This window comes from Cyprinodon variegatus, unplaced genomic scaffold (assembly GCF_000732505.1).
Source record: "Cyprinodon variegatus isolate N-32 unplaced genomic scaffold, C_variegatus-1.0 Scaffold412, whole genome shotgun sequence".
In the NCBI taxonomy this organism is placed as follows: domain Eukaryota; kingdom Metazoa; phylum Chordata; class Actinopteri; order Cyprinodontiformes; family Cyprinodontidae; genus Cyprinodon; species Cyprinodon variegatus.
The window spans coordinates 520294-547522 of record NW_015150865.1 but is presented as its reverse complement, the minus strand read 5'-3'; the positions used below and the strand labels follow the sequence as shown (position 1 = coordinate 547522).

The 27229-nt window shown below is 37.5% G+C and overlaps 2 protein-coding genes across 10 annotated transcripts in view; one reads left to right on the top strand and one right to left on the bottom strand.

Annotated features, from left to right (window-relative positions):
* LOC107093192 (band 4.1-like protein 1) overlaps positions 1 to 16574 on the top strand; it is a 122911-nt gene extending 106337 nt beyond the window's left edge. For 7 of the 8 annotated variants that reach the window (XM_015388075.1, XM_015388070.1, XM_015388069.1 and 4 more), the window contains 8 exons: positions 2860 to 2910; positions 4157 to 4516; positions 4934 to 5062; positions 8786 to 8845; positions 11042 to 11137; positions 13065 to 13145; positions 13262 to 13378; positions 13722 to 16574. In XM_015388075.1, coding sequence (XP_015243561.1) covers positions 2860 to 2910; positions 4157 to 4516; positions 4934 to 5062; positions 8786 to 8845; positions 11042 to 11137; positions 13065 to 13145; positions 13262 to 13378; positions 13722 to 13727 — 900 coding nt within the window. In that variant the 3' untranslated portion in view covers positions 13728 to 16574. The remainder of the gene's footprint in view (positions 1 to 2859; positions 2911 to 4156; positions 4517 to 4933; positions 5063 to 8785; positions 8846 to 11041; positions 11138 to 13064; positions 13146 to 13261; positions 13379 to 13721) is intronic. The other variant, XM_015388074.1, reaches the window with a different exon arrangement.
* A 4802-nt stretch (positions 16575 to 21376) lies between these two features.
* LOC107093193 (contactin-4-like) overlaps positions 21377 to 27229 on the bottom strand; it is a 240968-nt gene continuing 235115 nt past the window's right edge. For both annotated transcript variants that reach the window (XM_015388077.1, XM_015388076.1), the window contains exons 21-23: positions 25133 to 25245; positions 24880 to 25048; positions 21377 to 22853 (exon numbers count right to left, since the gene is read on the bottom strand). In XM_015388077.1, the coding sequence (XP_015243563.1) occupies positions 22762 to 22853; positions 24880 to 25048; positions 25133 to 25245 (374 nt within the window). In that variant the 3' untranslated portion in view covers positions 21377 to 22761. The remainder of the gene's footprint in view (positions 22854 to 24879; positions 25049 to 25132; positions 25246 to 27229) is intronic.

Here is a 27229-nt window from a genome sequence, read left to right as displayed (position 1 = left end):
TTAGTTTCAGACATCTAAAAATGTGTGGCCCAGGAGTCCATAGAATTCATTTATTTGGTTGATGACAATTTAGGAATGATGCAGTTAATGAAGATGGATAATTTCATTAGGTCTGGTATTTCTCTCTTTTTGTACCTTGTTATTGCTTTAAAATTGATGATAAAGTGATTAGAAGCCAAATCATTCCCTTCCCCCAATGACTAACTAGGTACACCAAACACTGACCCAGGTTATGTTATTGATGGTAAATATACCCAAAAAAGCCCCAGCTAGTTAATTAAAACAATAGAACCCCCAAAATTAGCCGAAAAATAAGCCGATCATACAAAACCATTTTCATGTATTATATGAATATCTAATGATCAATTCCTTAAATGTATTTAAAGCTGTAAAAATTAACAATGCCAAACTACCCTAGCCAAGGGCTTGCCTTCCTTACCATTTACCTGCTGGCTTTGTTGCTGTCTTCCTTGTTTTTTTTAAGAGATATCTAATGTGTTCTAATAATCTTGAAGTTTTTAATTTGTACATCTGAATAAAAAGTAGAACTGAATAGAAGTTTGAAAACTAATCAGACTTGCTATACCTGCAATGGTTGGTGACATCAAGTTTGAGTCATAACAGCCACATTGAATTGGGAACTTTAATTTGGTAATCAATATTTTCGATCTCTAATTTGGATTTTCAGCTTTAGGAGACATTCTCGTTAACTTTTCCAACTTCTACCACTGAAGTACGAAGGAATAAGGCTATAGCGGGTTTACTATTGATGTAGTACAATGGTTTTTTGTATGTTGTTTTAGAATTAGATGCCTAAAATATAAACAAAATTGTTGGGTAAGTGAGCTTGACACTTCCTAACTGAACTGAACTCAGGTAAGACAGAAAGTGGAATACTTAAATGGCGTTTCGGTCCACAGAGGAATCCAACAGGAGTCTTAAGACAGGTGGACAAACAGATCAGACTGGGCAGGCAGGCTCAAAAGTCGAAAAACAAACAGGTCAGGATTAGACAATCAGAACACTATAGAAACGCTAGAGAACTCTCAACACCAAAGGCTCAAGAATAATCTGGCACTAATGGCTGGAAAACAGGCGACTTAAATAGGAAACTGGACCAGGCAGATCTGATGAGTGATGAGGAACAGGGCAGAGCTAGACAGGTGAATGAAATGAGCAATCAAGCCAGTCATCAGCACCAAAATCAAGACATGAACATTAGTAATGCTAAGCTTGAGTGAGTCTGCTCGACAAAGCATTGATCTTTTTACAGCTGAAGTGTAACTTAGCAGTGTTTTGACCAGGTCCCTCTAACTTTGACCACTGCTAGCAAGGTCTCTTGTTCATTTGTGCCGAGAAAAATTGAATAATTTTGGCCATTCTGCTCATTAAGCATTTCAAATTGATCAGAATCAAGGCTGAAACCATGTGTTTTTAATAAAAGATCGATTTGATTGAGGGACATCATATTGACATTTGCAAAATTGACCAGGGCCAGGAATAGTATGAGTTTACATTTAGCAAGAGTGTATAAATTATTTGGAAAAAGTTTTCAACATAAACATCCTATCTTTATTATAAAAGACAATCAGATGCAGCAGGTAATAGACATGAGCATAACATGCAGTTTATGCATAAATCTGACAACGCCCAGGGTTCTGTTGATTTTCTAACATTACACTTGGATGCACTTAGATTTAGGATGAGTCCATCCTGCAGCAGCAGGGACAAATAGCACATCTGTGTGCTCTGCTCAGCTACACTGCATGTGACCTGCACAACACTGTGCCAAGTGCAATTTAACTATAGTGTTCCTTGTGTGCACTTTTTGTGATGCATTGGTGGGTTCATTCTGTGATGCATTGGTGGGTTCAACAAGGACTAACAGCTCCTAGTAGCAGTAATACCTTAAATAAAATATTTATTCACATCGGGATTGTTTCGGGCTGAGCACACAAATGAAATGGGTTGGTCAGGCTGGAACTGAATTGGTCTTTATGTCAATGTGGCCAGTTTTGGTCTGGCTGGATGTTCTGGGCCCGGTCTTTACTTCTGTCTATAACTCCTGGTCAGCAGGGTGAACTAAACACCCTGGAACATTGTTTAAACATGTCCCTTGAGAGTTATAATATCTTTTCCACGGTAGCGTTCTCTCCTCGCGACAGGTTCTGGTACTCTTGCCTGTATTGTTTCTTTAATTTTTGTTGGCTTGCGATACTCTCTCATGGTCCTTGGGTGAAAGTCTTCACTAAGCAACTAGAAATGTTCCTTTTTTCACTATGCCTCTAACATGGCCACACTCTTCACTTGTAACCTCGAAAATCTTCAACAACTAGCTAGGCAAGCTATTTGTTAAGATGTGAGTCACTAACAATCAAACCTCTTGTGTCTTTTAGCCATAAGGTGATGTTGGTTGCAGCACTCTCTTGATGTGATTTATGTTCTAAAGAAAACTGCATGAATTTCTTTTGTTTTGTTAAACTTACCAAAATGCTTCAGATCACTTTTGTGCTATATCAGATTCACCTCTTAACTGTCTTCTAGACTGAATACTATGTGCTTTGCTGACATAAATCATGCTTGAAATTTGTGCCCAGATTCAGATTTTGGAGCCTTGGATCTGGCTGAATTTCTTACCTAAACTTGGGCTTAAGAAATAGAACCTGAGGAAAATAGCTAAGGTTTATTTAGGTTTTGAAAATAAAAGCATTACACATTATCTTTCAATATTAGTGCCGAGTTTAGGTTTGCTGTGTAGTATGCCCTGTTTGGATTTCCTGTTTCTGCCGTGCTTCCAGTCCCTTTCAGTTCTACTAACCTTTGATTGCTCCCTCTGCTCTTTCCTTGCTTCCTCTGCAGGAGCCTGTCTCTACTCCCGCCATATACGAGGAGCCTTTTGCTGACTTTAAGGTTATTCTTTTATAAATTCATCTTTGCATGCTCACCCTATACCTTTTTTCCCTCTGCATCTCTCCTCTCTGACACACATCCCTCGTAACACACAGCATCAACTATTTATTATTAAAAATGTTCGATACCCTAGCAGCTGTAAGCAGTGTTTTGTTTTCATAGGCTACTCTGCTCTTCGTAATAAGTGAATGTGTGGGCTGAGTGGAACTCCTTGTGATTTTATTGCTGCTAACATGATGTGATACATAGTGTTATTCAATAAAAACATGTACCTTATAGCAATCTTAGTGGCTGCAAGGTCACTCTTACAACACTCTTTGCCTTGGAAGCTGTTCTCTGAGTAAAGATAACTTAAAGTTAGGTATTCTCAGCAACTGTAAGGCGTTTAGGAATAAGTTAGAGGAACCAAAGAGCTTTGAGAAAGTAAAAGGAAGGTGTTAAGTTCCCCTGCAGTCCATCTATGCAGTAACAGTATGAGAAAGAAGGCTTTAAATAAACATTGTCAATGCATTCTCAGATCTGTGTGCTTTGAAACTTTTGATGCTTATCTGACTGAAGCCCCTCCTTGTCCACCCTGTCAGTTAAGGTGAACACTAATGAATTAGTAGGTTTGCACTTGGTCCATCCTCTATCCATGTCCAGATGATGGACTGAATATAGCTTTCTGAGATGTCCAAAGCTTGGGATACTGTATCTATTTGATTAAGCAGTATCAGATTAAAGGTGGTGAATACATAGATACACCTTTTTCAGATTATTGATTGCTGTTTTTAAAAAAAAACATGTACTTCATTCTTTGCATGGGTTTACTACACAAAATCTCATTGGCATTTGAATTGTTTTACATGATTACAGCATTAAAAGGTTTGTTTGGTAAGAATAGTTATACAATTTTGTGGTAAAAACACTAATAAACCTTCAACACCTTAAAGACTTACTATAGTTGCAGTTGATGCGCTAACCTTATAAAATAGATTTCACAGGAAGTGTTTGATTTTTTTTTTTTTATGCGAAAAAAGAGAGTATGTTGTTTGTCTGAATTTATTTGAAGCATTACAGACATTCCAAGACCTGTTTTGTTATTAATTTATTGCATGCACCGGGTCTAAAGACTCTTCATTCTTCAGAAGCATCATAGAAATCCTCTGCAAAAAAATGGACCCCTCTCCCAACTCCCTGCCATATCTATCCTCCAAGTGAGTCATATTATAACGTGGAGGCGATCCTTTGTCTGTACTTACACCAGAGAGAGCCTGGGGAAAGGCGTCCTCAACCGAGCCTTGCCTCGGAGGAGGAGCAGGAGCGAGATACTCTGGCTTCCATGAAGGAAACACAGCTGGGCATTGAGCGCAAATGCTCCAGCATGACGGTCAGCTCCACATCGAGCCTGGAGGCAGAGGTGGACTTCACCATCATCACAGACCTCCACTCGGGAATGGAGGACTTTTCTAAGGGGCTGTCAGAGATGGGAGAGAGGGAGCGGCACCCAGAGGTTGGACGGGAAGACTTTGAGGAGACTTCCAGGTTCTACTCTGCCCGTCTGATGGGCTCCAGGGATAAGTTCCCTATGGAGGAGAGGCTTCCTGAGGAGGGAACCCATCATGAGGTAGATGGATGAAAAAATATCTTCCCTCATCCTCATCATCTCATGCTGGATTCATCCTACCTTGCTGGAAATGCTGCCATGTTTGCTTGCTGAGTTCAAATTTTGTTTTTTATTTGTTTTTCAATATTTCATGTTTGGTTTATTTCATGTAGGGTTTTTTTTTTTTTTTTTAATCCTCCAGCCTTAATTAAAGCTTTGTTTCTGTGTTTAATCCACATTTATTTTTTAAACTCAACATTGCCCTGAATTTTACATTCCTTACATCATCATTTTGCTGTTATTTATTTGCAAAAACAAAAATAAAATAATCATTTTACATTTTTTTTCTTTGAGTAAAGTGTTATTTGTCTTCCTTTAAACAGCAGGGGTAAATAGCTGGCTTCTGATTGTAGTAAATATACCGTGTTCTTTCCACAGCCTCCAGTGGCAAAGAAAGACGCCAATGCTGTGAGTGTGGCCCACAAGCTAAAGAGGGCAGACACCCGGACGGAAACGCACACCAACGGATCAGAGGTTCACCAGAACATCATTGATGTCTCACCACAGGTTAGTAACACCAGACAAACCTGTGTTTTATTTGGATTTTATACAGAGAGCAACGCAGTAGGTGGTTGGATACATGGCTCTTAAAGTTTTAATGAAAACAATACTTCCGAAAGGTTTTGGGTTACTTTGTATCCCGACTTCTTCAGTTTGATACCCCTAAAATGAATACAGAAAGCATTCAGTGAAACAGGCCTATTAGTGTTTAGTTAAATCTCAATATTAATCCAGCTGTTTTGTGAGCCATATGTGAATCGTGCTACTAGATAGAACAGAGGTGTTGTCAAACAGCAGCACCGCATGGAGAGCAGAGCTGTGATCGGGGAGTTGAAAAATCAGAACTTTTCTATTATATGGTGTTGCAGCAACCAATCAGGGACTGGTTGTGACATATGTTAAATAAGTCCTTCTGAGACAAAGATTTTGTCAGTTAACAATGAATAAAAATGTTAAGAAGGATAAAAATAATTAATCATCTGTAGAGCTTTTAGTTGGATTTAAAAATAATCCATTCTAATTTAGCCCTAGAAGGACTGTTAAAGCCGTCCCTTATCTCCAGCAAAGATCCCAGTCTGTCGCTGCCCACTCCCTTGCATTGATGCTTTCTGTGAAGGTAGATTTACAAGGAAGTACTGCTGAATGCAGCCAACATTCAGATGTATCACTGGATGAACCAAAGTGGACTCTTTTTTTCAGGGTTTCCCTTGCTTTTCCAAAAACTGAACGTCTCTCCAGATCATCAAAATAAGTGGTCCTCCTGACTGGCTGTGCTACCTGCTTGTCTCCATTTTCACTTACCGGTTTATGAGTGATGCAAACAGCAACTTTTAACAGAGCGTACGCAAGGAGAAATGGGTTCACGCATGCTCTCACGCGCGTTTAATAGGCGTTCCCTCTTGGGAGTAAGTACAAGGTTGTGCATGTGCATTATTATTTACTTTTAAGTGGAGAGGGTGGGTGATAAAAAAAAAAAAACTTTAAAATTCTCTACAATAAATGCTCCTGTTAAAAGATTAAATAAAATACTCATTTTATTATCAGTTATTGTACGTTCCACATTTGGGGAATCATTAATAGCTTTGACTGAGGGGGTATTCATTGTAAGGCAAAATGCCCAAAGGGGTACACAAATCAAAAAAGGTTGGGAACAATGGACTTAAAGACTCCTAATAGTAATAAAATAATAGTAATAAATAGTAAAACAGCAATTTTTTTAAGCTACTTTGATAGTTAAAAGTTGATTTTAACACTTTTACCTTTATGATAATAAAATGTCTGACATATTTTATTTATAAACCCTAATATAGAAGGCTTTGGAGAGGGTAAAATGAGTAACTGAATTCAGTTTGCCCCAGCTGCTTCATTACTTAGACAGCACAAAGATATTATGTGAAAGAATGACATTTTTTGTTTGAGAAAATCTGCAACTTAATAAATATCTTTTTTCTACAAGGCTCTGTGATACTGAAGGCATAGTCCCAAAGAAATGAGGAATGTAATAGCATCATTAAGGAGTGATTAAAGTATTGACAGTATATTAACGAGAGGGATGAAAGCAGGTGTGACTGCCATTCATCTCCGGAAGCGGAGAAATGAGTGCAGACTGGCTGTCCCACAGGTGCCTTATTAAAATGTACTCATGGCCAGGCTCTTTAGCCATTCAGCTAATGGTGTGGATTTGCTCAGGAGATGATGGAGAGAGAGAGAGGGCCCTTTGAAGTGGCACAACAGTGCTGAGTCATAGCTTTAAAGTTCTCAGAGTAAGCCTGAGTGCTCTGTGTGGGTGTGTGTATGCTCCTATTTTGCATGTTCTCACTTGTTCAGGTTTAGGACTGAGTTGTGAATTGAGTATATAGGTTAGGGGTAGGTATGCTCTGGTTATGGTTAGGTTTATTTCTAGTGTTAGAGCATTGAAAAGGTTAAAAATAACTTAAAATAACTGGAAGTCAGTGGCAGTCACATGCTCCTCACTACATAAAGCAGTAAATGGAGAATGAGATTGTCTTAAAATGGATAAAGATCTGCACTAATGTTTGGTGGCCAGCAGGGGGGAGTATTTCACAATATTACACGTTGCTTCTTGCTGTCTCTGGATTTTATAACAGCCTTTAAATCATATTCAGCTCCTCACTACACAATAAAATCAAACATGTTTGCTTTTAAATATTATGTTTATACAAGAGGACATAGAATGATTATATAGGGTATTTGGTACTGGTCCTTAAGGTCTCTGAATATGGTGTGTAACATTGGTTGGGCTGAAAATGGCATATTTGCTGTTCTATGAGCCTTAATGTAAGCCTGGTTAAAAGCCCCAGAATGAAACGACAGGTTTTCTTCCTTTTATGGTATGCTATGAATATTTAGATGAGCTGTGCGCTGATTGGTTTACAATATGCAAAGCTGCATCATCATAGCAACAAGCACTCACTCACTGAAACAGACATAAAGAGATTGTTGATATGGTAGGGTGACTGGACGCCCCTTTTTCATGGACATGTCCTACTTTTCATACCTAAAAAAATGTCCGAAAGGAATTTTAAAATTGCAGCAGAACCGAGCCATGAGCTCCGGGGCTGGTCCAGGGCAGGGAGCCAGCGGAGGATTGAGCGACCGGTGACGTAGCCTGGACACCAGCGAATTCTCTTGATATTAAAATTTTTTAACTACAACCTAAAACAGCACAGCAATTTAGAGTTACACTTTCTTAGCAATGCAGTGTGTCTTAGGATCTTCATCTTCAGCTTTATTTATATTATTCTTACTGTCAGCCAGAAGAAAGATAAAAAATGCATTATTATTTGTACAATGGCCAACAATCAGCTGTGGGATCATGGTGAATAATTTAGGCTGGATGCAGTGATAAGACCTGAACCTGTTCTTTTTCGGGTGGCTCATCAAAACAAGTGGTCCTCCTAATTCTCAATCATTCTGGTGATATGTTTATGTCAGGCCGTCCTAGGTGCTCGTCCGCATTTTCACTTACCGGTGGTGAGTCTGACAGTGAAAAAATTGCAAATCTTCTTTTTGAAACTAAGCTTGTATGAGCGATGCAAACAGCAACTTTTAAACAGCACATGGAGAAATGGGCTTGGGAGCGCCTTCTATCACCTAAAGAAAATCACCAAAAATTTCTCAGCAAGACGTTGGAAAACTAATTCATGCGTTCATGGCTAGTAGAACTGATTGCTTTTATGGTCTCTTCTTTTTCTTATTTACGCCAAATTGAATTGACTTGCCACTTAAATCTGCTATATGAATAAACTTGCCTTGCCTTGTTTAGGAGCTTGTTAGTTTCCAGTATACTCAGATCTATACCAGACCCCAAAAGTACTAATCAATGACAAATATTTTAGCTAACAACCACTGACCTAGACTTAAAAGAACCAAGACATTTAATACTTAGTTGTTTTTTTTTTATCAGGTTCTGTTGAAGATACTTTGCCATAAGAAACATATTGTTCCTACATGTATAAGGCTTGATAAGTGCATTCTTGGGCAGAAAAACTTTCAAAATGCACTTTCTTTTCAATATATCAACACATTTGTTGTTGGTTAAATAAATATTTTCTGTTTAGACTTGAACAATCAATGTATAATGAATTCTGTCTGGAGAGCAAACAAATTAATTTGTGTTGTTTTGTGTTCTTATTTGTATGGAGCAATCATCCTGCTGGTAGGAGATAAAAAGCCTTAATCAGGACTTTTTCTGTCTCTCACTTTTAGAACCCTTCAATTGTCAGCTCCACGGAAGCTTCTGTTGTTCCCAAGGAAAATGGCTCCCCTGTAAGTACCTTTGTAGAGGACATCCATCACATTGACACTAATTTATGAGTCTGTATGTTGGCTCTGCTGTAGTCTTGACCTCTTTTTGAGTGAGTGTCCAAATGAATCACCTTATGTGAGCCGCAGCATTGTCACTTACTTTTATGGTAATGGTTCATGTCATGAATTTATATGCCTAAATGAGTTTCAGCTAACACATTATTCTGAATAATTGTTCTGTTTTTCAGCAGATGCTTTTCCTTTCCATCAATTATTTCTGCTTTTGCTTAAATTGTCGCCTAACAAAAAGTTATTTGAACATAATTTACAAATATGTAAAACATGAAGACTTAGTTTGATTTCTCTGTAACAGGAGCCAAAAGTGAACCTATTTGGACACGAGGAACAGGCTTTTGAGTAGAACTTGAAACTTTGTAACAGAAAGAATTGTCAATTTTAGGCCTGAATTATGGAAACAGACTTACATCTGACTGACAGACTTAGAAAGTTGCATTTTACTAAGATCCAATGACCCATCCATCATATTTAGCTGTTCAGTACAATACGTTTTTGTTTGCATCACCTAATATTTATTAGTAAGTAGCATTTCTCTCTAATTCCTCTTGTCTTATTTGATTTTAGGCCAATGTGAAGTTCTTCTTTGTTTCCTCACAGCTTATGGCTGAAACATATAAATGGTTTAGTTCAAAAAATGTATTGGAATTCCTCATCAGTTTGTTGTTTGGGCCCTCTTTCTACTGGACTATTATTTTATTGACAGTTATTTAAATACATGGTAGCAAATCATTATCATCTGGTTTCAGTAAAAAAAAAAAAATATGATGGGAACTCCATTATTTTCTTTACTTCCTTTCTGGTTGTCCTGCAATTATTTTGGTTCAATTTAAATTAAATTTTTATCAAAGATTGCTTCCTTAAAATCGATGGAGTTTTCATATCTTTATTTGAGGTTTCTGCAACTGTATGATCAGTTTCCATCTATGTTAGAGGAAACACCTTTATATATCAGCAGATAAGATGCGGATACAGGTTTTGATTTGTATAGTTGCATTGTTCTTCCATTTTGTGCAGCATTCTAACATGTTGCACATTTTTTGTGGGGTAAAGTCAGATGAAATAATGGTCACAAAATCTAAAAATCTATTTTACTACAATCCCTCGAAGATGATCATTCTAAGCCTACAAGCAAAATTAAAGTTTTTTGTAATTGTTGCCCTGTAAGTTGTTGTTTACACCTTTACGTTTATACTGCACCCTAAAAAAAGCATAAAACAAGTTAATTTGGTCTTCCAGCAACAAGTCTATGCACATTTTGGAGGTCCAAGTGGCCAATGTTTAAATTCATGACCGTGAATGTAAATCTGTTTGAAGGTATAGATATTTCAGTTACTTGAAATGCTTTAAGCTGCAGCTTCATACCCAAGAGCATTTCAGTAAATCACTTGGGGTGCTGCCTGTACGTTGTGGATGTGATGAGGTGGCATAAAGCCAGTGAAGCCAGGTCTCTGTCAGACTCTCTAATGTCCAAACATGCAGGTGCACATGGGCCACATGTTTTATAACCCAGTAATGTTCTTACTGGATTCCACCGTGCATTACCCCAGACCCCCATATGCTGCAAGCATGGGTTCAGCCATTAGTCACCTCTTTTATGACATGAAGATTTATCTATGTGCAAACTAGTCAGAGAACTGTTGCTCTCTCTCAAGCCTAATGGAAAGCTCTTATGCTCTTGATGCACCCCAGAATAACTATTTTAGAACAAGCAAGAGCTAAGAAAAATAAATGGATTGATTAATTATTAGAAGTTACAATAACAAGGGCCCTTTTAGAAGATTTTGTCACTTAAAATGTGTTTTTTTCTGTGTTCAAAACATTTGTTTATCAATGTTAATTAATTAAAGTATTTTTTTTTTTTAGATTAATCAGATAAACATGAAAGTTATCAATAGATTATGCTAAAATAAGAAATAGTTACAACCTTAAAAAAATAGGTTCTAGCTGATAGTACTGCCATTAGTATTTCCAGCATAATAATTATCTAAAGTGAGATCCTCCTGTTCATTAGGGTATAAGAAACCCCCTCATGTCTGTGTGACCTCTATGGGTCCAGGGACCCTTGACTAGCACAGCGAAATACTGTATGATGATCACGTTGAAAGTGTGTAAGAGTCTGCTATAATTACTGTCCTGCAGGTAAAAGCAAGTTCCCAAGGGAGGGAGTCTGTTGTGTCTCCTCTGACCATCACGGCTGAAAGTATCACATCAGCGACCACAACACAAGTTACCAAGGTAACACCATCTTTGTATCCTTGGTTACGGTTCAATCACTGGACTTGTATCCTGGTGAAATGGTAATCTCTTTCATAGATAAGAGGATGCAGCTGTTTAAGAAGGAGGTTCAGCCCAGTATCTCATGCTCAGTTTGGGTCACTTTAAGTTTTACACACTCTATACTATTCTTTCCCCACTTTAAGCACTGGACTGGACCTCAATTTTAGGGAAAAAGGTCTAAGATTGAGAGTCAAGCTATCGGCAGATCAAAACAGATTCCGGTTCCCACCATATTATAAGAACTTCACTGTTAAGGAATGTCAGAGGGTTAATACTTTATGTCTTTTTTTTACTTTACTTTTAAAAAGCATGATACATTTATTACTGGTTCAGCTTTAGTTTAAATAAGTGGAGTACTGAAACAATCATGTAATGTTTGCAAAAACTGCTTGGACAGTTTGAAAAGTGATTTCAGTTAAAATAAACAGAGATCCAGTTTGGGAACTAGTCCTGCTTTGACAAGCCATGAGCCTAACCTTCTAGGAATTTTTTTGTATCAGTTTCTAGAACCATAGTTTGTTTGACTCCTATGAATTGAACACTAATAGAAGAGTAAATAAGGGGTTTTATTGGATATCTGAGATGAATTTTAAGTAGGAATTGATTTATCCATGTGCCGTTATCATGATAAAAATGAAATCATAGTACTTGAACGGTTTAACCATGTGTCATATCACATCCACATATTTTAAAGGAGATAGCTACAGGTTTAATTAGAACAAATGGCTTTTTCTAATGCCAACCCCCAATAAACTTTAACAAACATTTGACGTAACTTTAAACCTTGTTGAACTTGTTTTACTTCTTGTTTGATCTACTTAATTCTAGGATTGAGTATTTTGCAAGGATTTTGCAATACGATACGCATTATGATACTTAAGTCACGATACAATATTATCACAATATCTGAATATCACAATATATAGCATTATTCTTCCCAGCTGATATTAAAGTAAAATTTAAAGACGAAAAAGCAAGTTCTATATATGTTTATTGGAAGATAATTAGCATTCAGTTTTTTAATTTTTTTTATTTTAGCCATATTGTCTTGAGTCAGTCTACATCTGCCAGTGTGACTGCCTCTATTACAGAAATGGCGATGCACCACACAGCAAAAGGGCTGAATGGTGCCATCTACCGGACTAGCTGCATCAAAGTAGCACGCTTCTCCTAAATTTTTTAATCGATAGCAGAAACTGAAAGATTGATATATCGGGCAGCCAAAAATTGCGATATATTGCCAAAATAATTTTTTTTTCCCCACACCTCTACCTAATTCTGAGAAATCCAAAACTAGGAAGAAATTATATTTTCAGAGCCATCACAGAGCTCCATTTCACCTTTCTTATTTTCACCATCATCATATGACATTGTTTCACTACAGTTGAATCCATTACCTCATCACTATTAATTTTTAATGCAGCCACTGGAAGTTCAATCCAACTGCAACACACTATAGGTGTGTTCGTTTTTGGAAGCTGCATCCTCCAAGTTGATTAGTAAGATTAAACTATGAATAGCAAAACTCAAATAATATAGCTGAGTACTTCCTCTACCACTGTCTCTAGGTTCTTGGAGTCTCTAGCAGTTCATGCTCTCCTTGTGCTCTCAGATAATATTGGGCAGGATTCAAATGCATGGCACATTTCTCAAACGTCTATTAGTGAAAAAGGTTTAATAGTGCAATTTTTTCTGCTTTTAATTCTCAGTTTTGCACTATTTTGTGTTGGTCTGGGACATCAATATCCAACAAAATACATTCAAGTTTGTGGTTGTAATATGAATAAAAGTAGAAAACTAAGGCTTTTGAATACCTTTGGAAGGCATGCATATTTTTTAGAATAAGCCAACTTTCTGGCTATTGATTTCTGTTTATGCTCTACAGACTGTAAAAGGAGGTTATTCAGAGACCAGAATTGAAAAAAGGATCATAATCACTGGAGACGAGGATGTGGACCAGCATCAGGTGAGAGAGAGACATAGTTTCCAGGAAACATTTGATCAGTTTGTCCGAATTTAGTTGTTGAAAACACCTATGGTTAACAAGCACTGATGATCTGTTTGGTGTTTTCATGGCTCCAGGCACTCGCCATGGCGATCCAGGAGGCTAAGCAGCAGCATCCCGACATGCTGGTGACGAAAGCAGTGGTTATCAGGGAAACAGAGTCTCCCACAGAGGATCTGCAGCGGAAAGCAGAGGTACCTGGCAGATAGGAGAGAAGGTCACTAGGTTTCATTACTTTAGGGTCAAGTGGTACCAGCTAGGCTCAGGGTGTTTCTCTGATGCTAATGACTTTAACAGAAATAGTGGCTGGAATACAGAGAGATGCAAAAAAAAAGGAGTGAGGCTAAAATAGGATCCAGTGTGGACGTGTAGCATGCTAAAGCTCTTTTGACTTTAGCAGTTAGAATTGTGCATGTTCCGAAAAAGTCTGGAAATGCATGGGATTTTATTTAAGGTATGAAGAAGAAAGACTGAAAATAGATGTTTTTTAAACTACCCTCTTGAAAATTCTCCTAAAAACATTTTGTCTCTCGGCAGTGCTGATCCAACACAACGGCCTCTGAGATGGGGTTGGAGGGAGACCAGAGAGAATCCTCCAGCAGAGAGTCTCCCTCCCCACCAAACTGAACATGACCACCCTCAAAGAGAGGACTCTCTACCCCCCCACTGTGTACTCATAGACCCCTGAACAGACTGCGTTCCATGAAGCAGCAGATTTCCTGTCTTTTCCCTTTAGACGAAACCAACTGTGACCTGGTCTGGACCCCCTGTCCCGTCCAGCATCATTCCAGTCCTCCAGCTTCTTTGGAAACAGGAACCGTCTTTTGTTGGAGGATTCAGCTCGGAATCGGACGTGTTTTGGCTTGTTTGCACCAACGACCCCCCTCCTCAGAAAGGACTTCTTCCTGTTCAAACATCTGCAGTCTTATTGTCTTCACCTTTCTCGCTTCGGTTTGATTAACTGCTGTCTTATTAGCTTTTTACATTTTTACCTATAGAGGATCTAATTTATGTTCAGTGTTTGCCTGTTTATGAATTATATCAGATTATTATAGTCTGCATGATTCAAATAATAATAGCAGAGGAAATGAGAAAGAATACCTACACAGACAGGTTCCATAAAAACACTGTCAGGGTCTGGTACCAGCCTCCATTTACAGAACATCCTTGTCCTCATCCCAACCTGACTTTGAGCTTTTAGTGACAGCAACAATGGAGATGCTGCTCACCTTGTTAGGTTTTGTAGAGAAATTTTTAATATAAATATTACGTGCTCTAAGTTTTGCAGATTTGATGGTATATTTTTACTTTTTATTTACTTGACTTTGGTTTAATCTGAATTTCTTGTGTTTTTTAAATTTTTAAGTTGTTTTTTTTTTTTTTTCTTGTTGACTCTTCTAAATGCTGTTACACTGGAGATTATTGTGTGTCTTGGGGAAACGTTGCTAGGTATTGGCCGGTTGCCATTATCAGGGTTGACCAAGTAGTTGTCAAAATAACTACAATTTTCCACCGTAATGTTTCAGCCCATTTAGATGCTTTTAATACATAATACATACAAAAGTTACACTGGAGTTTAATTCAGAGTTCTGTTGCTGCACACTGACAGCCAGATGGCTGAAAAATGGCGCATATGTTAGTCTCATACTTGCACAAATGACTTGTTTTAAGAAAACCCACTAGAGTTATGGAACTTAAAGCAGAACCTCCATCAATGTAATGTTATTTTAAAACTCATTGGTTCAAACTGGTTGGAAAATAATTACAAACAAAAGCATTTAGTTCAAGTAATTTCTTTTTGTATTAAACTTTCCCAATCCTGCAGTCAAGCTGTCATACGAAGTTATCTGATTGACTCATTCCTAGATCTCACTAAGAAACTGTGAATCTATCTTAACTTGTCGTTCAGGTTTATTAGGCCACTTAGATGGCTCAGCACTAACTGCTGCCCAAAAAAGCGACCTCCTTCAGTCTATGCAATATTTGGAGGTGATCGCTACTTCTACCCAGCTAAAAACCCTGGTTTTGTCCATATTTAACCACACTGTAAGATTTTGTGAATCAAAATTAGCATTAAGTGGAAGTCTTGTGTCTGGTCAGTACACAGAATGTTTTGGTTATTTTCAGCTATAAATATATTACTCTTAACTGATGCTGTTCATCCTGCTAACCTTTTTTGGAGCAAGAATAAGTAGCCGATCCTATTTCAAGCATTTCGTGGTATGATAATCAAATCTTTTCAAAATAACAATACAAACTAGTATAGTTTGGATCATATTATTTTAACACACTCCTTGTAAAGTAAAAAAAAAAAAAAAAAGCACCAGACTTGTATGACTTTCTCTCTCATTTCTGTTAAATGAACTTATGCTGTCATGGTGTGGACTTTGGGTTTATATTTTAAAGCAGCAGTGTATGTTGAAGTTCTCCCTAGAGATACAGTGTTGTGCAAAAGTATTAAATCCCCTAGAACCTTTAAACATGTCACATTACAAATGATTTTATTAAGGGAAGTAAAAATAAATGGGCGAATACATGTGCACACCAGACTTAAGGTTTCTGTGGTTCTACGATGAAATAGGTTGAAAACAAATCCTGTAAAGCTGAGAGCATACAGGCCGATCCATATAAAGCATAGCGTGTTGCCCTGTCACATACATCATTATGTTCTGAGTGACCTTTAATGCTATACTATGCATCACAAATCAGTCATGAGAATCCCTGATTGAGCCCTAACCTTTGTTAATCCTAATTGAGTCTGTGCTACTGTTAGTCGAGGCAGTAAAGCTCTCTGCTTGTGAGGTTTTGCAATAAGCTGCCATCTTTCCCCATCTTCTGTCCTCTGAAGGGAGAAAACTGTGAACTCTCACATGTACCGAAGCGTAACCAAAACCGAATAATAACAATGCACAGCTGTGGAGTGAGGAGCTTTTCCAGCATGTGTGACCATGCTTTGTGGCCCTCAATCATCCCCCACTACCCCCACATGAAACTATTGACCTGCTCCAGACACACCTGTGGACACAAGAGTCCAGACCTGCTACCTTGTATATTCTATTTTACTCTGTTTTATTTTCTATTGGTCACATGACACTGGACTGTTGTGAAGGCAGAGTTTGGAGCAGATGCTTTGTAAACTAATTAGGAAGCTGCTCCTGGAATAATTAAGGCATCAAGAAGAAAAACTTAGAGCTGCAGTATGAAGGTTTGGATTTCTTTTGTATTTTCGTCAAACAGTTGATGCATTGGGTGCAATAGAGAGAAGAATACAAATGGGTGCCTTAAGTTTTGGGTTGATTTTTATGGAAGTAGGAGCAGAGCCTATTAGCTGAAAGTTTCTAAGATGAGAAAGAGGTTATCTAGAAAGAACTACTGACATTAGAAAATTGGGAAAAGGAACGAAATAATGTCCTGATACGGGGGAATGCATTTGTTGAAACTATCACCATGAGGATAAGCAGTGTATCCACAGTGAAGGCCATTAAACTGCTGTGCCACTAAGCCTCCACCTTCAGTTCTCCACTGCCGTTAGCTCTACATTCCCCTAGTGCTTGGTGGTGTGTATGTGCTGTGTTTGCATTCAGTTCTGACAGGAAATATACCTGCATCAATAAATGTCTCACTATGATTCAAACCATGTCTCTGCTTCTGAAATGAAAGGGCACAGATGGGGGTGGGAATGTTAAAATAATGGTCTCCTTTGTGACTATTATGTGACAATGTTGGCAAAAAAAAATGTGTTCTACAAAATGCACTGAAAGGAAAATGAGTTTTCTTTCACTGCCATCATGTGGTGAGGTTTCTAAACCAAAGCAGAAAAGCAGGCCAGATTATTTCTAAGCCCTTGCTGCCATCTAGTGTTTTTTTGTGGAGCCAACCAAGCAAAAGACCAAACCTCAGGAAAACAGTAGCATACAGTGGTCTGCTAAAGCATTAATATGCCTTACATTTTTAGAGGTTTTATACAAAAAAAGTATTTATTGTATTCCATAAAATCCCCAAAAGGTACAAGATTTGCTATTATAACAATTGAAAAAATGTAGAAAACTTGGTATGAATTATTTTCCAAGAAGAGATAAATAATAAATGAAATGTTGCATTACGTTTGTTGCAGGAAGCAGACATAATGGAAGTCTCATAGCTCCGAACCTTGGTTTAATTGGCCTAAATTGCATAAAAAGTACTTAGGAACTTCCTTTCCCCTGTTCCTTTGGGTCAGACCTTTGAAAGGCAACATAAACTAATTCAAACACAAATAGCTTTTTCTTTTCACACCAGCTGGCTTCCATTCTCAAGGAGTACTTAGAGAGGAAACACAAAGAAAAGAACATTCATAGAGCTTTGTGGGGAAATAAAGTTAGTGTATATTTCTTAGTGGTGAAACTGCCTTTATCAAAGTAAGGACAATTTAAGTCTGTTAGTTTTTTTTTTTTTTTTTTTTTACATTTCCATAAACTTAAACGTCCTTTAAGGAAAAGAACCTAATAAATTCATAATAGTTTAAAAAATGTACAGTTTCACTCAATTTCTAATTTTGCATATGAAATAAAAGGTCTTATTGATCATTTCTGATGAAAAAAAAATAATAATAAAACCAAAAACGAAACTAATAATTATAATTAAAGTCTGGATTATGAATTGATGGAAAATTTTATTGTTTTAAAATCAGAGTTTTCATCAAACTTTCTGACGAATGAAATAAAAACATACATTTTTAATTATTTAAATTAGATGATTTTTTTTTCATTAGATGATTGTTTTGATGATTGTTTTGTTCATCTACAAGTAACTGTGTTCTTTGTGAGGATTGGGTACCTCCTAACACTCTGCCCTATACAGAAAATGGCATTGTGATGTAGCCTATTGTTAAAACTTGGGTCTTAAATAATTGATATTTTAGAAAGAGAGGCTCATGGAAGAAAGGTTTCTGTGGTATTTTCATGTTTGCATGAAAAAGGTCTCTGGTTCAAAGTCGGGCTAAAACAAGTGGTCAAGATTCTGTAAATCTTTCAATAACTGGGCTAATAAGGAAATCTGTGGTGCATTCGTCAGAAAATCGGATCTGCATTCAAGTCTCAGTAGAAGCTTAATCATGGCCTTATTTGATTTGCCCAAGCATCACTTTAAAGGAAATCAGCTCTTTAACTGTTTTATATTGCACTAAATCATATAGCTAACCCAGAAAGCAGCTCTTCATTTATAACATGTAGACTGGTTGGTATCAACAGACTCACAGCTTTGTGTTGTTCTATAAATCAGTTTCTTTATTCACACAGTATAAACAACAAACAGCAACAGAGGGACGCCTCCTGCGGAGAGTATACAGACAGTGAAAGCAGTACATCTCTGAAGGGCTGATTTAGACAGAAGCAAAGACACGGGGCTGATAATGCTTCAGCACACAGAAACCTACCAGATGCATGGACCTCACATGTTCCTAAAGCCATTCAGTCGCTTTGCAGGTGGACAGTAGAAAGACGACAGTCATGTACAAGTACAGTCATGCTGAGCAACAGTTTACAGTATGAAACAAGAGTTGTTTACATAAAAACCGAGTAAATCATCTCTTTAGAAAGGTTTCTTTTCATATAAATGATCTGAAGTGTACAAAACGGTATATTACACATTTTTGATGCATGATCCCCAGTAGCATACAGTACACTTCCCTTCAAAGTACTACAAACTACTTAACTGGATTACAAGCTACAATGAGACTGCAGCGTACTCCAGGTGGCACAGCAGTCCCAAATGGCATCAGGAGACTATGGAAAAAAGGAAAACATCAGCAGCATTGTCTTAAGATCATCTGCCTAGAAAAAATTCACCCAACCTTTATAGGCCGGCAAATTTCCCAGATAAACAGCAAAATGCCGCTCAAACCTCTGTAACGTCGGCAAAGGATGTGCTCCAACTCCCAAAACCCTAATGTTAATATCATTCCAGCAGAGCTTGAACACTGCTGCCGCTGCTGCTTCAAAGTTATATGCTTTTAGTGTTTCTTGACATACACGCATAAGTTAAGGCTCTTTAAGGACCTGAGGATTCTGAACATATGATGAGGCACACAGAAGGCAAAGAATAGCTCTAGACACAGGGCTAACTGAAAGAATGAGGGGCATGAGAGGCAGCCATGAGGGTACTGCAATCAGTAGAGATGAGGGATCGCGGTGCAGAACCGAGAGGAGAGAGGCCCTACATACCATCTTTAACAACCTGTTTCATAAGGACTAGTTGAAGCACTTCATCAGATTTAGGATATTTGAATTAGCTTGGAAGGAATTCACAGAAAATATGCTAATGCTTTAGCCTCCAGTGTCCATCGCTGCTATTTTAAAGGTTCAGATTTCCTAAAAAACATGTCTGCGTATTCAAGAAAAATATACATTTTAAGTAAAATAAGATAAGTGAGAGGTATCATGTTTGATATTATTCCTTTTATCAAATTATCTTATATGTGACAACAGATATGAAAAATACTACTAGAACCATCCTTAAAAAAAATGCTTCATATTTGTCTTTCAAAGGGATGTATAGGTGTCCAACTTTGTCCTTTTACTTGAAAGCCTTAAGAAAACAATTATAAATTGAGGCTACACTCACTGTAATCATTCCTTCTGTTAAAAACAAATTATTTGGTTATTAAAGAATCAGGTTTGAAAACTCTATTCTCTATCTTATTATATATTTGGTATCTGCCTTGAGATCCATTGTTTTTTTTTTTTCAGATGCACTGCTTTAACTCAACAGCTCTCCAGAATTATCCTCCCACAGGTCTTTCCCTGTAGCACATGCATTCTTAGTCCCAGCTGAACCAGGCTACCTGAATATTTTACATGTCAGAAAATGTTTATTTACACAACCACTACTCAAAAACAGCTGCAGCAACCAGATATAACATTCTCTAATGTCATGCTACATTATGCAGTCTGCAATGATGAAGAAACACTCGCCTCTACATGAATATACATAAATTCTGCTAATAATTATAGTGAAATGACTGAGCTTTCATCCGCAGATGGTCTAGTCATTGATAACTATAAATAAAAGCAAAAAAGGACTGGCATACACCGCAAGATAGGAAATAGTTTAGAAGCAGATTTGGGGCTTTTACCTTTGTTGATATACAACAATAAGTATATATGAACATTGTTTTTCACCCAAGTCTCTTACAGGTCAGTGGGCACAAACACGCGAAGAAGGTTTGGAATGAAACAGAAAATATCTGTGGAATCTGACGAGGTTCAGTGCCTACAGGGCATAAAACTGACATGCACACTAACTCAATAGTCTCCCTTCACCACTTTACAGTTCAGAAATCACACTTAAAGTTATAAATCTAAGGGGAGCTGCTTTGACATGTTGCTTGGATGTCTCTCTTTTGAAAAACCCACAACTGAAAAAAGAATTAGTAGTCTGAAGTGAGCTTTAAAGCTGGCTTCTTTTAAGTTTCTATAACTAATCAATACCTCACTCAAGCATCTGCTTTGATAAAACCAGATTTTAACTGGAAAACTCATCTGCTTATCAAAAAGGAGACTGCAGGCTGAAATTGGCTGGATTACGCTTCTCACAGACCAACTTTAGATGTATAGGACACTTTTACCTATATGAGCTTAGAAGTATGAACACACTGAATAAGTTCCTACTGGACTCATGAGACTCTCAACTAACAGTAAAGCTTTTACCGTAAAGTATCCTTATAAGAACCTTTTAATTGAACAGAGTTGTTGAAAAATGCCACTGAGGTAAATTGAAGGGATGCTTAAGTTTGAATATTATTTGGTGCAATTAATGTTCTGCTTTTTTAAAGATCAACCCATTGTATAATATGTCCGTTATTTGCATGGTGATAACATGTATAAAGTAAAATTAAAATATGCTGGTGAAGGTTCCCAGTCATCCAGGTCATAGTCATTTGAAAAAAGTAAAAAAACAAACAAAAAAGACTGAACTAAGTTTAAGCTTAAGCTTAAACTTAAGCTTAAGTTATGGCTAAGAAAACATGCAAAGTCTAAGCTATCACATGACTTTGTTGGGCTACTCTATAAAGCTTGGAACTCAATTCTAATCCAGACATTTGGAATTGAAAAAGCTTCCTGGATGGGAAGCGAAAAGTCTTCAGACTTGGAAAACAAAGTCCAGTAATTTGTTTTTTTTTTTAAACTTTTTTTTATAACTTTTTTGAAAGATGTATTAAAACATTTACAACCAAATTTAATGCCAGGTTTTAATGCTTTAATTTAAACTGCCCACTTTTATTATAAACTGACAGAATGGATTACAGGATATAACGTCTTAACAATTATGTTCAATAGGACTAAGATTGGGGGCCTTACAAAAGCTAAATCTTAGTCTTTATTTCTATTCCCAAACCATTTGTATGAGTTTTGTGACGCACTATGAATATTAAAACCTTGTAGAGACCATAGTAGCACAAACTTTCAAAATAAAAGACTACATCCAGATTCAAGATAAACTTTTAAAGGCCATCTTGATACCAGCAAAGCTGACTTGTTTCTTTTGATCAATAGTCATGTTCTTGGCAGAAGAAAGGATAACAGTGAGAATATAGATATATAGGCTCATGCTCTGTCTTCAGAGTATAAATTAACCAGGGAATGGCTTTTAATTCTATTTTACTCTGTTTTAGCAGTAGGCTGAGAACACCTTATAATAGCTCAATCCCACCATGATGTTAGGCAATGTTTAGCTTTGCTTGATGATGTTCATCAGATGCTAAAGCATTAGCATTTACAATCTGATTCCACTCCTCCATTTTATTTGAAAAGTGACAACTGCACCCGAAATCTGAATTACAATATTTATATACAATCTTTAAAAAAGAAAGTACACTCTATTAAAAGTCAAGGCCTTCATGTCTCTTGTATTATCTGTGGATCTGAGGGTGTACTTTGCATTATATATATTTTTTGTTTTTTTACATTTTAAAATTTCCCTTTATTTTTGTTTTTCAAATATTGACTTGGTGGAAAACCGGTAACATTTTTTTTTGTACAGATAATCTAGACCAGCTCCATTGCTTGCAAAGACAGAGGGTGTACTTTCTTTCCAGAAAGACTATAGTACATAAACTGAAATGTAGAAATATCAAAGGTACAAGCTGTATTTTATATTAAAAGACAATGGGCTGTCAACTCATGTGCTTTATCATCAAAATGTAAAACTGGACAATGCCGTTTTCCATGCATTAAACTATTCTCACTCCTGAAGCCAAAGTCATCTCCTAACCCATCAGGAAAACAAAATCTATAAAAGCTCAACATGTCATACAAAAAGATGCATATAAGACTTTTTCCTTTATGTTTCTTTTATGAAAGCTGCTTTGGTAACAACATAGTCACGACATCGGATAATCTCCCTCACCTGGCCTATGAAGCTGACAGGGACACCTTATCTGTCTTCTACATGGCATATTTGAACATTTTTACCCTCAGTGTCTTCCCTCTGTCTCTAAAATCTAAATGGATGTATCTAGTTACACCGGAGTGGGCTCCACTTGTGTTCCCGCCTGAGAGCTGTCTCCACCTTAGATGCAACATCTGCTGGGAGCTGTTTGTCATAAAGATGTCCGTGCTGTGAAAGAGAGAGCTATTGTGCTGAGGGCTGACAGCGTGGAGACCTTGGAGGCTGAGCCGACTGCATTGGGTCCTGAAACGGTGGTCAAAACATAAAGGAAGTTAGTTGGGTCCATACTTGAGGAGAAAGTTACTAACCAGCCTTTCATCTGCAGTGCATTGTCAAAGAACTAATATTGGCACCAGTATTAACATACTTCATTACATTTTTTTTGGATGGATAAAGAAAACAAGTAACATGAATAAAATCCAGAGAAACAAATTACCTTTAGTAAACCCTCTTTGAAGGCAATAGCTAGTTTACCTCCTCCCAGCCAGTAAGGTCCAAACACCTGCTCCCCTGCTCTTGTTTTTAATATTATCTGCAGCTGCTTGGCAGGTCTGCTATTGCTTATGCTAATGCCAACCTTTGATTATGCTCCCTTTTTTTTCTCCCTACTTACATAACTTAAACCTATTATTATATGTGCAGAATCCATTAGTGTCGACATTGGCATCCTAACTAGAAGTAAATATTTTTTTACCCTTTAAAAATTATATAACAATAATTTATATTTTGTATAATCAAAAAAATATATACATTTACTTTTATATTCTGTATCGCTCTTGAATGTAAATTAATAATTTCGATGAAAATGTTAGAAACATGACATTTATAGGTGTAGAGGAGGATTTTTTTTTTCTGGTTGGATCATGAAAATAATTTGTCCTCCTAATTCTCAATCATTCTGGTGATGTGTTGCGTAGTCGTCCTACGTCTTCCACATTTTCACTTGCTGGTGATGAAACTAAGAATGCGGAAAAATTGCAAATCTTCTTTTGTAAAATAAGCTTGGATGAGCGATGCAACAGCAACATTTAAACAGAGCGTGTACGAGGAGAATGGGCTCGTGCATGCTCTCGCATGCGTTTAATAGGCTTTCCCTCTCGGGAGAGCGGGTACAGGGTTGTGCATGCACATTTTTTTTAAAGTGGAGAGGGCGAGTCTTTTAAAAAAATTGCAAAAATCCTCCACTATACCTTTAAAGGAAAAGTACAGTCAGTACTTTAAATATAAAAGTATTAAATACTGTTCAATAAATAATAATTGTTATTAATTAAGAGTAATTTCATTTGAATGTGCTTTACCGCAGACATCCATGTTTGTCAAAGAACACTGCTGCCACCTACTGGTTTGTGATGTCAAGGTGTGGTATCGGCTGCTATACAAGTCCCAGTGCTGTATCTGGTGCTTGTCACAACTCACTTTTATCCAAGTCATATTGAAAACATTCTTCTTCGAAATATTGGCTGCATATTACGTCTTTTTTTCTCTGGTCAGAGTTTCGATTGCAAATTCTCCCTCTTCAAGTTTGCAACCTGTCCTTGGAGGATCATGAATCGGAAAGGTGAAATAACTAATATTCTTTTTCACTTTTACCTGATGTATTACAACATCCAACTGCCATGCACATGGGCATTGTCAGTTTAAGTATAGCTCTCGAGAATTTCAATGTTAAAGTCATTTAAAAATCTTCAATTATTGTTGTTGATTGCAGATATGTCTAGTAGCTCTCATTGATTTTGCTTGTAAAGCGGTGAGAATGGTGCTCGGCTTACTGCACCGTGACATAACTGTGGAGTGAGATGTTACTATATTTGGGCTAAAATGGCTGGTCCAGGAAAATAATTATTTTAATTTTTTTACTGATTAACGCTTAATTCATTTAATCATAGCGAACATATTAGTTCTAGGTATAGATGATGATCCATTGATCATTTCTTGCTGACCGGACTTTTCCTTTAACTACTGTAAACAGTTTCTCCTTCGTCTAAGAAGGCTGATCCAAAAAAGTCCAACAGTTATGAAAGCTTTTGCAAGCTGCTGTATTTAAACTGTGGTCATTTCATGCATACAGAGGAATCTGGAGCGGAAAACTGTTATGGTGAAACATAAAGACTTTAATTCCACAGACTTGCCCTCTAGCAGATATTATTATTACTCTGCTTTCCTCTGGAGATAATGAGGGCTCAACTGTTTTGGGAATAAGATGATTTCTCAGAATAAGATGATTTCTCAGATCAGCCATGTGGAAGTCACTAACTAGCTTTTCTCTGACCTGCTATCCTAGGGATGGTGATCTGCTTGCTGCTGTTCCCGTCTCCTCCCTCTCCAAATGGCTTTATTTGGATGATATATTCCTCATCAGTCGGAAGAGCAAGCTCCACTGAGGTGGTGTTAGTTTCCATGACATTAGGTCGGCTGTGTCGATTCTTCTTGTATAGCACCTGTGGATGAGATTAAATCAAGAGTGGAGCGCGCCATGGCAACAGACAGAACCCTCTGATGAAGTGAAGAAGCTACATGCTCACTTTGTAACCGGTCACTTCTGACTCGTTCTCCAGAGCTTTGACGTGCTCCCAGTTCAGGATAATCTTGGAGTTTGATGTGTTCCACATGACTTTAACCGGAGGCTGGCTGGGAGCTGAGATGAGAGGGGCAAATTATTCACCTAAAACAACAGCTGAGCTTTAAGCCAGCTGCTAATCCATCCAGTCATCATTAGCCCTGAGATAACACACATCAGATAGTTTTTGGTTCAAAAGAAAAATTTAGCTTATATGTTTTGATTTATAGTTTATATTTTATAATCCTATTAGAGTAACTGATAAATGAAGTGGAGGTCAACTATCCATCCAGGGTTACTGTATGCATGAAGCTAGAATAAAATAATTGCCATCATGATCATCATTCCGGTGCAACACTAAAGTCAAGGTGCAATGTGCTAAGAGACCAAATTTTAGTTTATATGAATCATTTTCAACATGTGTGTTTTAGAGAAAATCACTCAAAGTTTTTCTATCAGACAAGAAACAGACCAAGCTTGGAAATATGCTTAATATAGTCCTTTTTCATAGCTAAAAACAGCACATTATCAAGGATATTGGTAGCTTAATGCTGGGTGCTTCATTCACTCCAATTGTACTGCATATTGCACAAACTTTATGTAAGGTTAAGACTGGTTTTTGAATGGACATAACAGACTAAGAGTAGAATTATGGATCCAATAATACAAAGAATGGTGAAATATATCAGCTTGTGTTGAAAGCTGTTTTATTGGAATAAGAATTTGCTTGGAAACTAGCTGAGAAACATTCAATCAATCAAACATAACCTATGTAGGGTTATATTTAAGCCTGCTTCTATATTTTCTTCTGCTGAATCTTATAAAGTATGGAAAATGATGAAAAGACTAACAATAAATATTGAAAAAGTTCTCACTTAAATTCTAAAAAATCCAACACATTCTTACTCCCAACTCGTGAAATATCGATTCTTTGTCAAAACCCTGAAAGCATCAGATAGTGAAGCAAATAACCTGCGTTGAAAATTTTAGCCCAAAAAGTTATTGTTGGTAGCTCTAGGAGCACATGGTAACATTGATACTAGTGTTAACGTTTAGGGGTTTGGGTATTAGATGTGCTAGTTTTAGCTTTGCAGTTTGCATTTCATGCATCCCTACCATAAACTCTCACGCACCCTTATTAATTAATAATTGACGAGTGGGCTATCCCTATCGAGTCAGTATCTGGAGTGCAGGGGGCTTGACCAAACGTCAATTTTTAACAAGCTGGGAGTGAGACTGCATTAAAAAAAATCAGAATTTCTGAAAACTAAAATTGGTGTGGTGTCTGCTGTGAAGTGGGTGCTGTACTGGTCTGTTGTGTTGAACGGAGGAGCTGAGCCAAAAGGTAAAGCTCTCGCTTTCATGAGCTCATGAGCTTTGGGCCATGACTGAAAGAAAAAGATAAGCGGCTGAAATTAGTTTTCTCCATAGTGTGTCTTGGCTCTCCCTTAGAGATAGGGTGAGGAGCTCAGTCATCTGGGGAGGGCTCAAAATACAGCCGCTGCTCCTCAACGTCGAGAGGAGCCAGTTGAGTTGGCTTGGGCATCTGGTTAGGATAGCTCCTGGACGCCTCCTTGGTGAGGTGTTCAAGGCACGTCAAACCAGGAGGAGACACATAGGGAGACCCAGGAAACGCTGGAGGGACTGTGTTTCTTGGCTGGCCTGTGAATACCTTGGGTTCCCTCCGGAGAAGTTGGCTCACGTGGCTGGACCTCCCTACTGAAGCTACCCCTATGACCCGACCGCGGATAAGTGGAAGAAGATGGATGGATGGATGAAAGCTAAAATACCTTTTATTTTGATTTTTTGAAGATATTCCTGCTACTTGATTTACCCCAATCCCATTTTTGACAGGCTCATTATTCCTTATGATTTCTGAATTACTGAGGCAATGGACAAATGTACATCCATTAAAAATGTAAATGATGTCAGTATAACATCTAATTTTTGAGAGGTTTTGTTTTAAATCAGGTTCAGCACTGGACAGGGCCTGTGGTGACTACACAGCAGGGCAGACAAGGTGCCAGCCATTTCAGCACTGGACAGGGCCTGTGGTGACTAC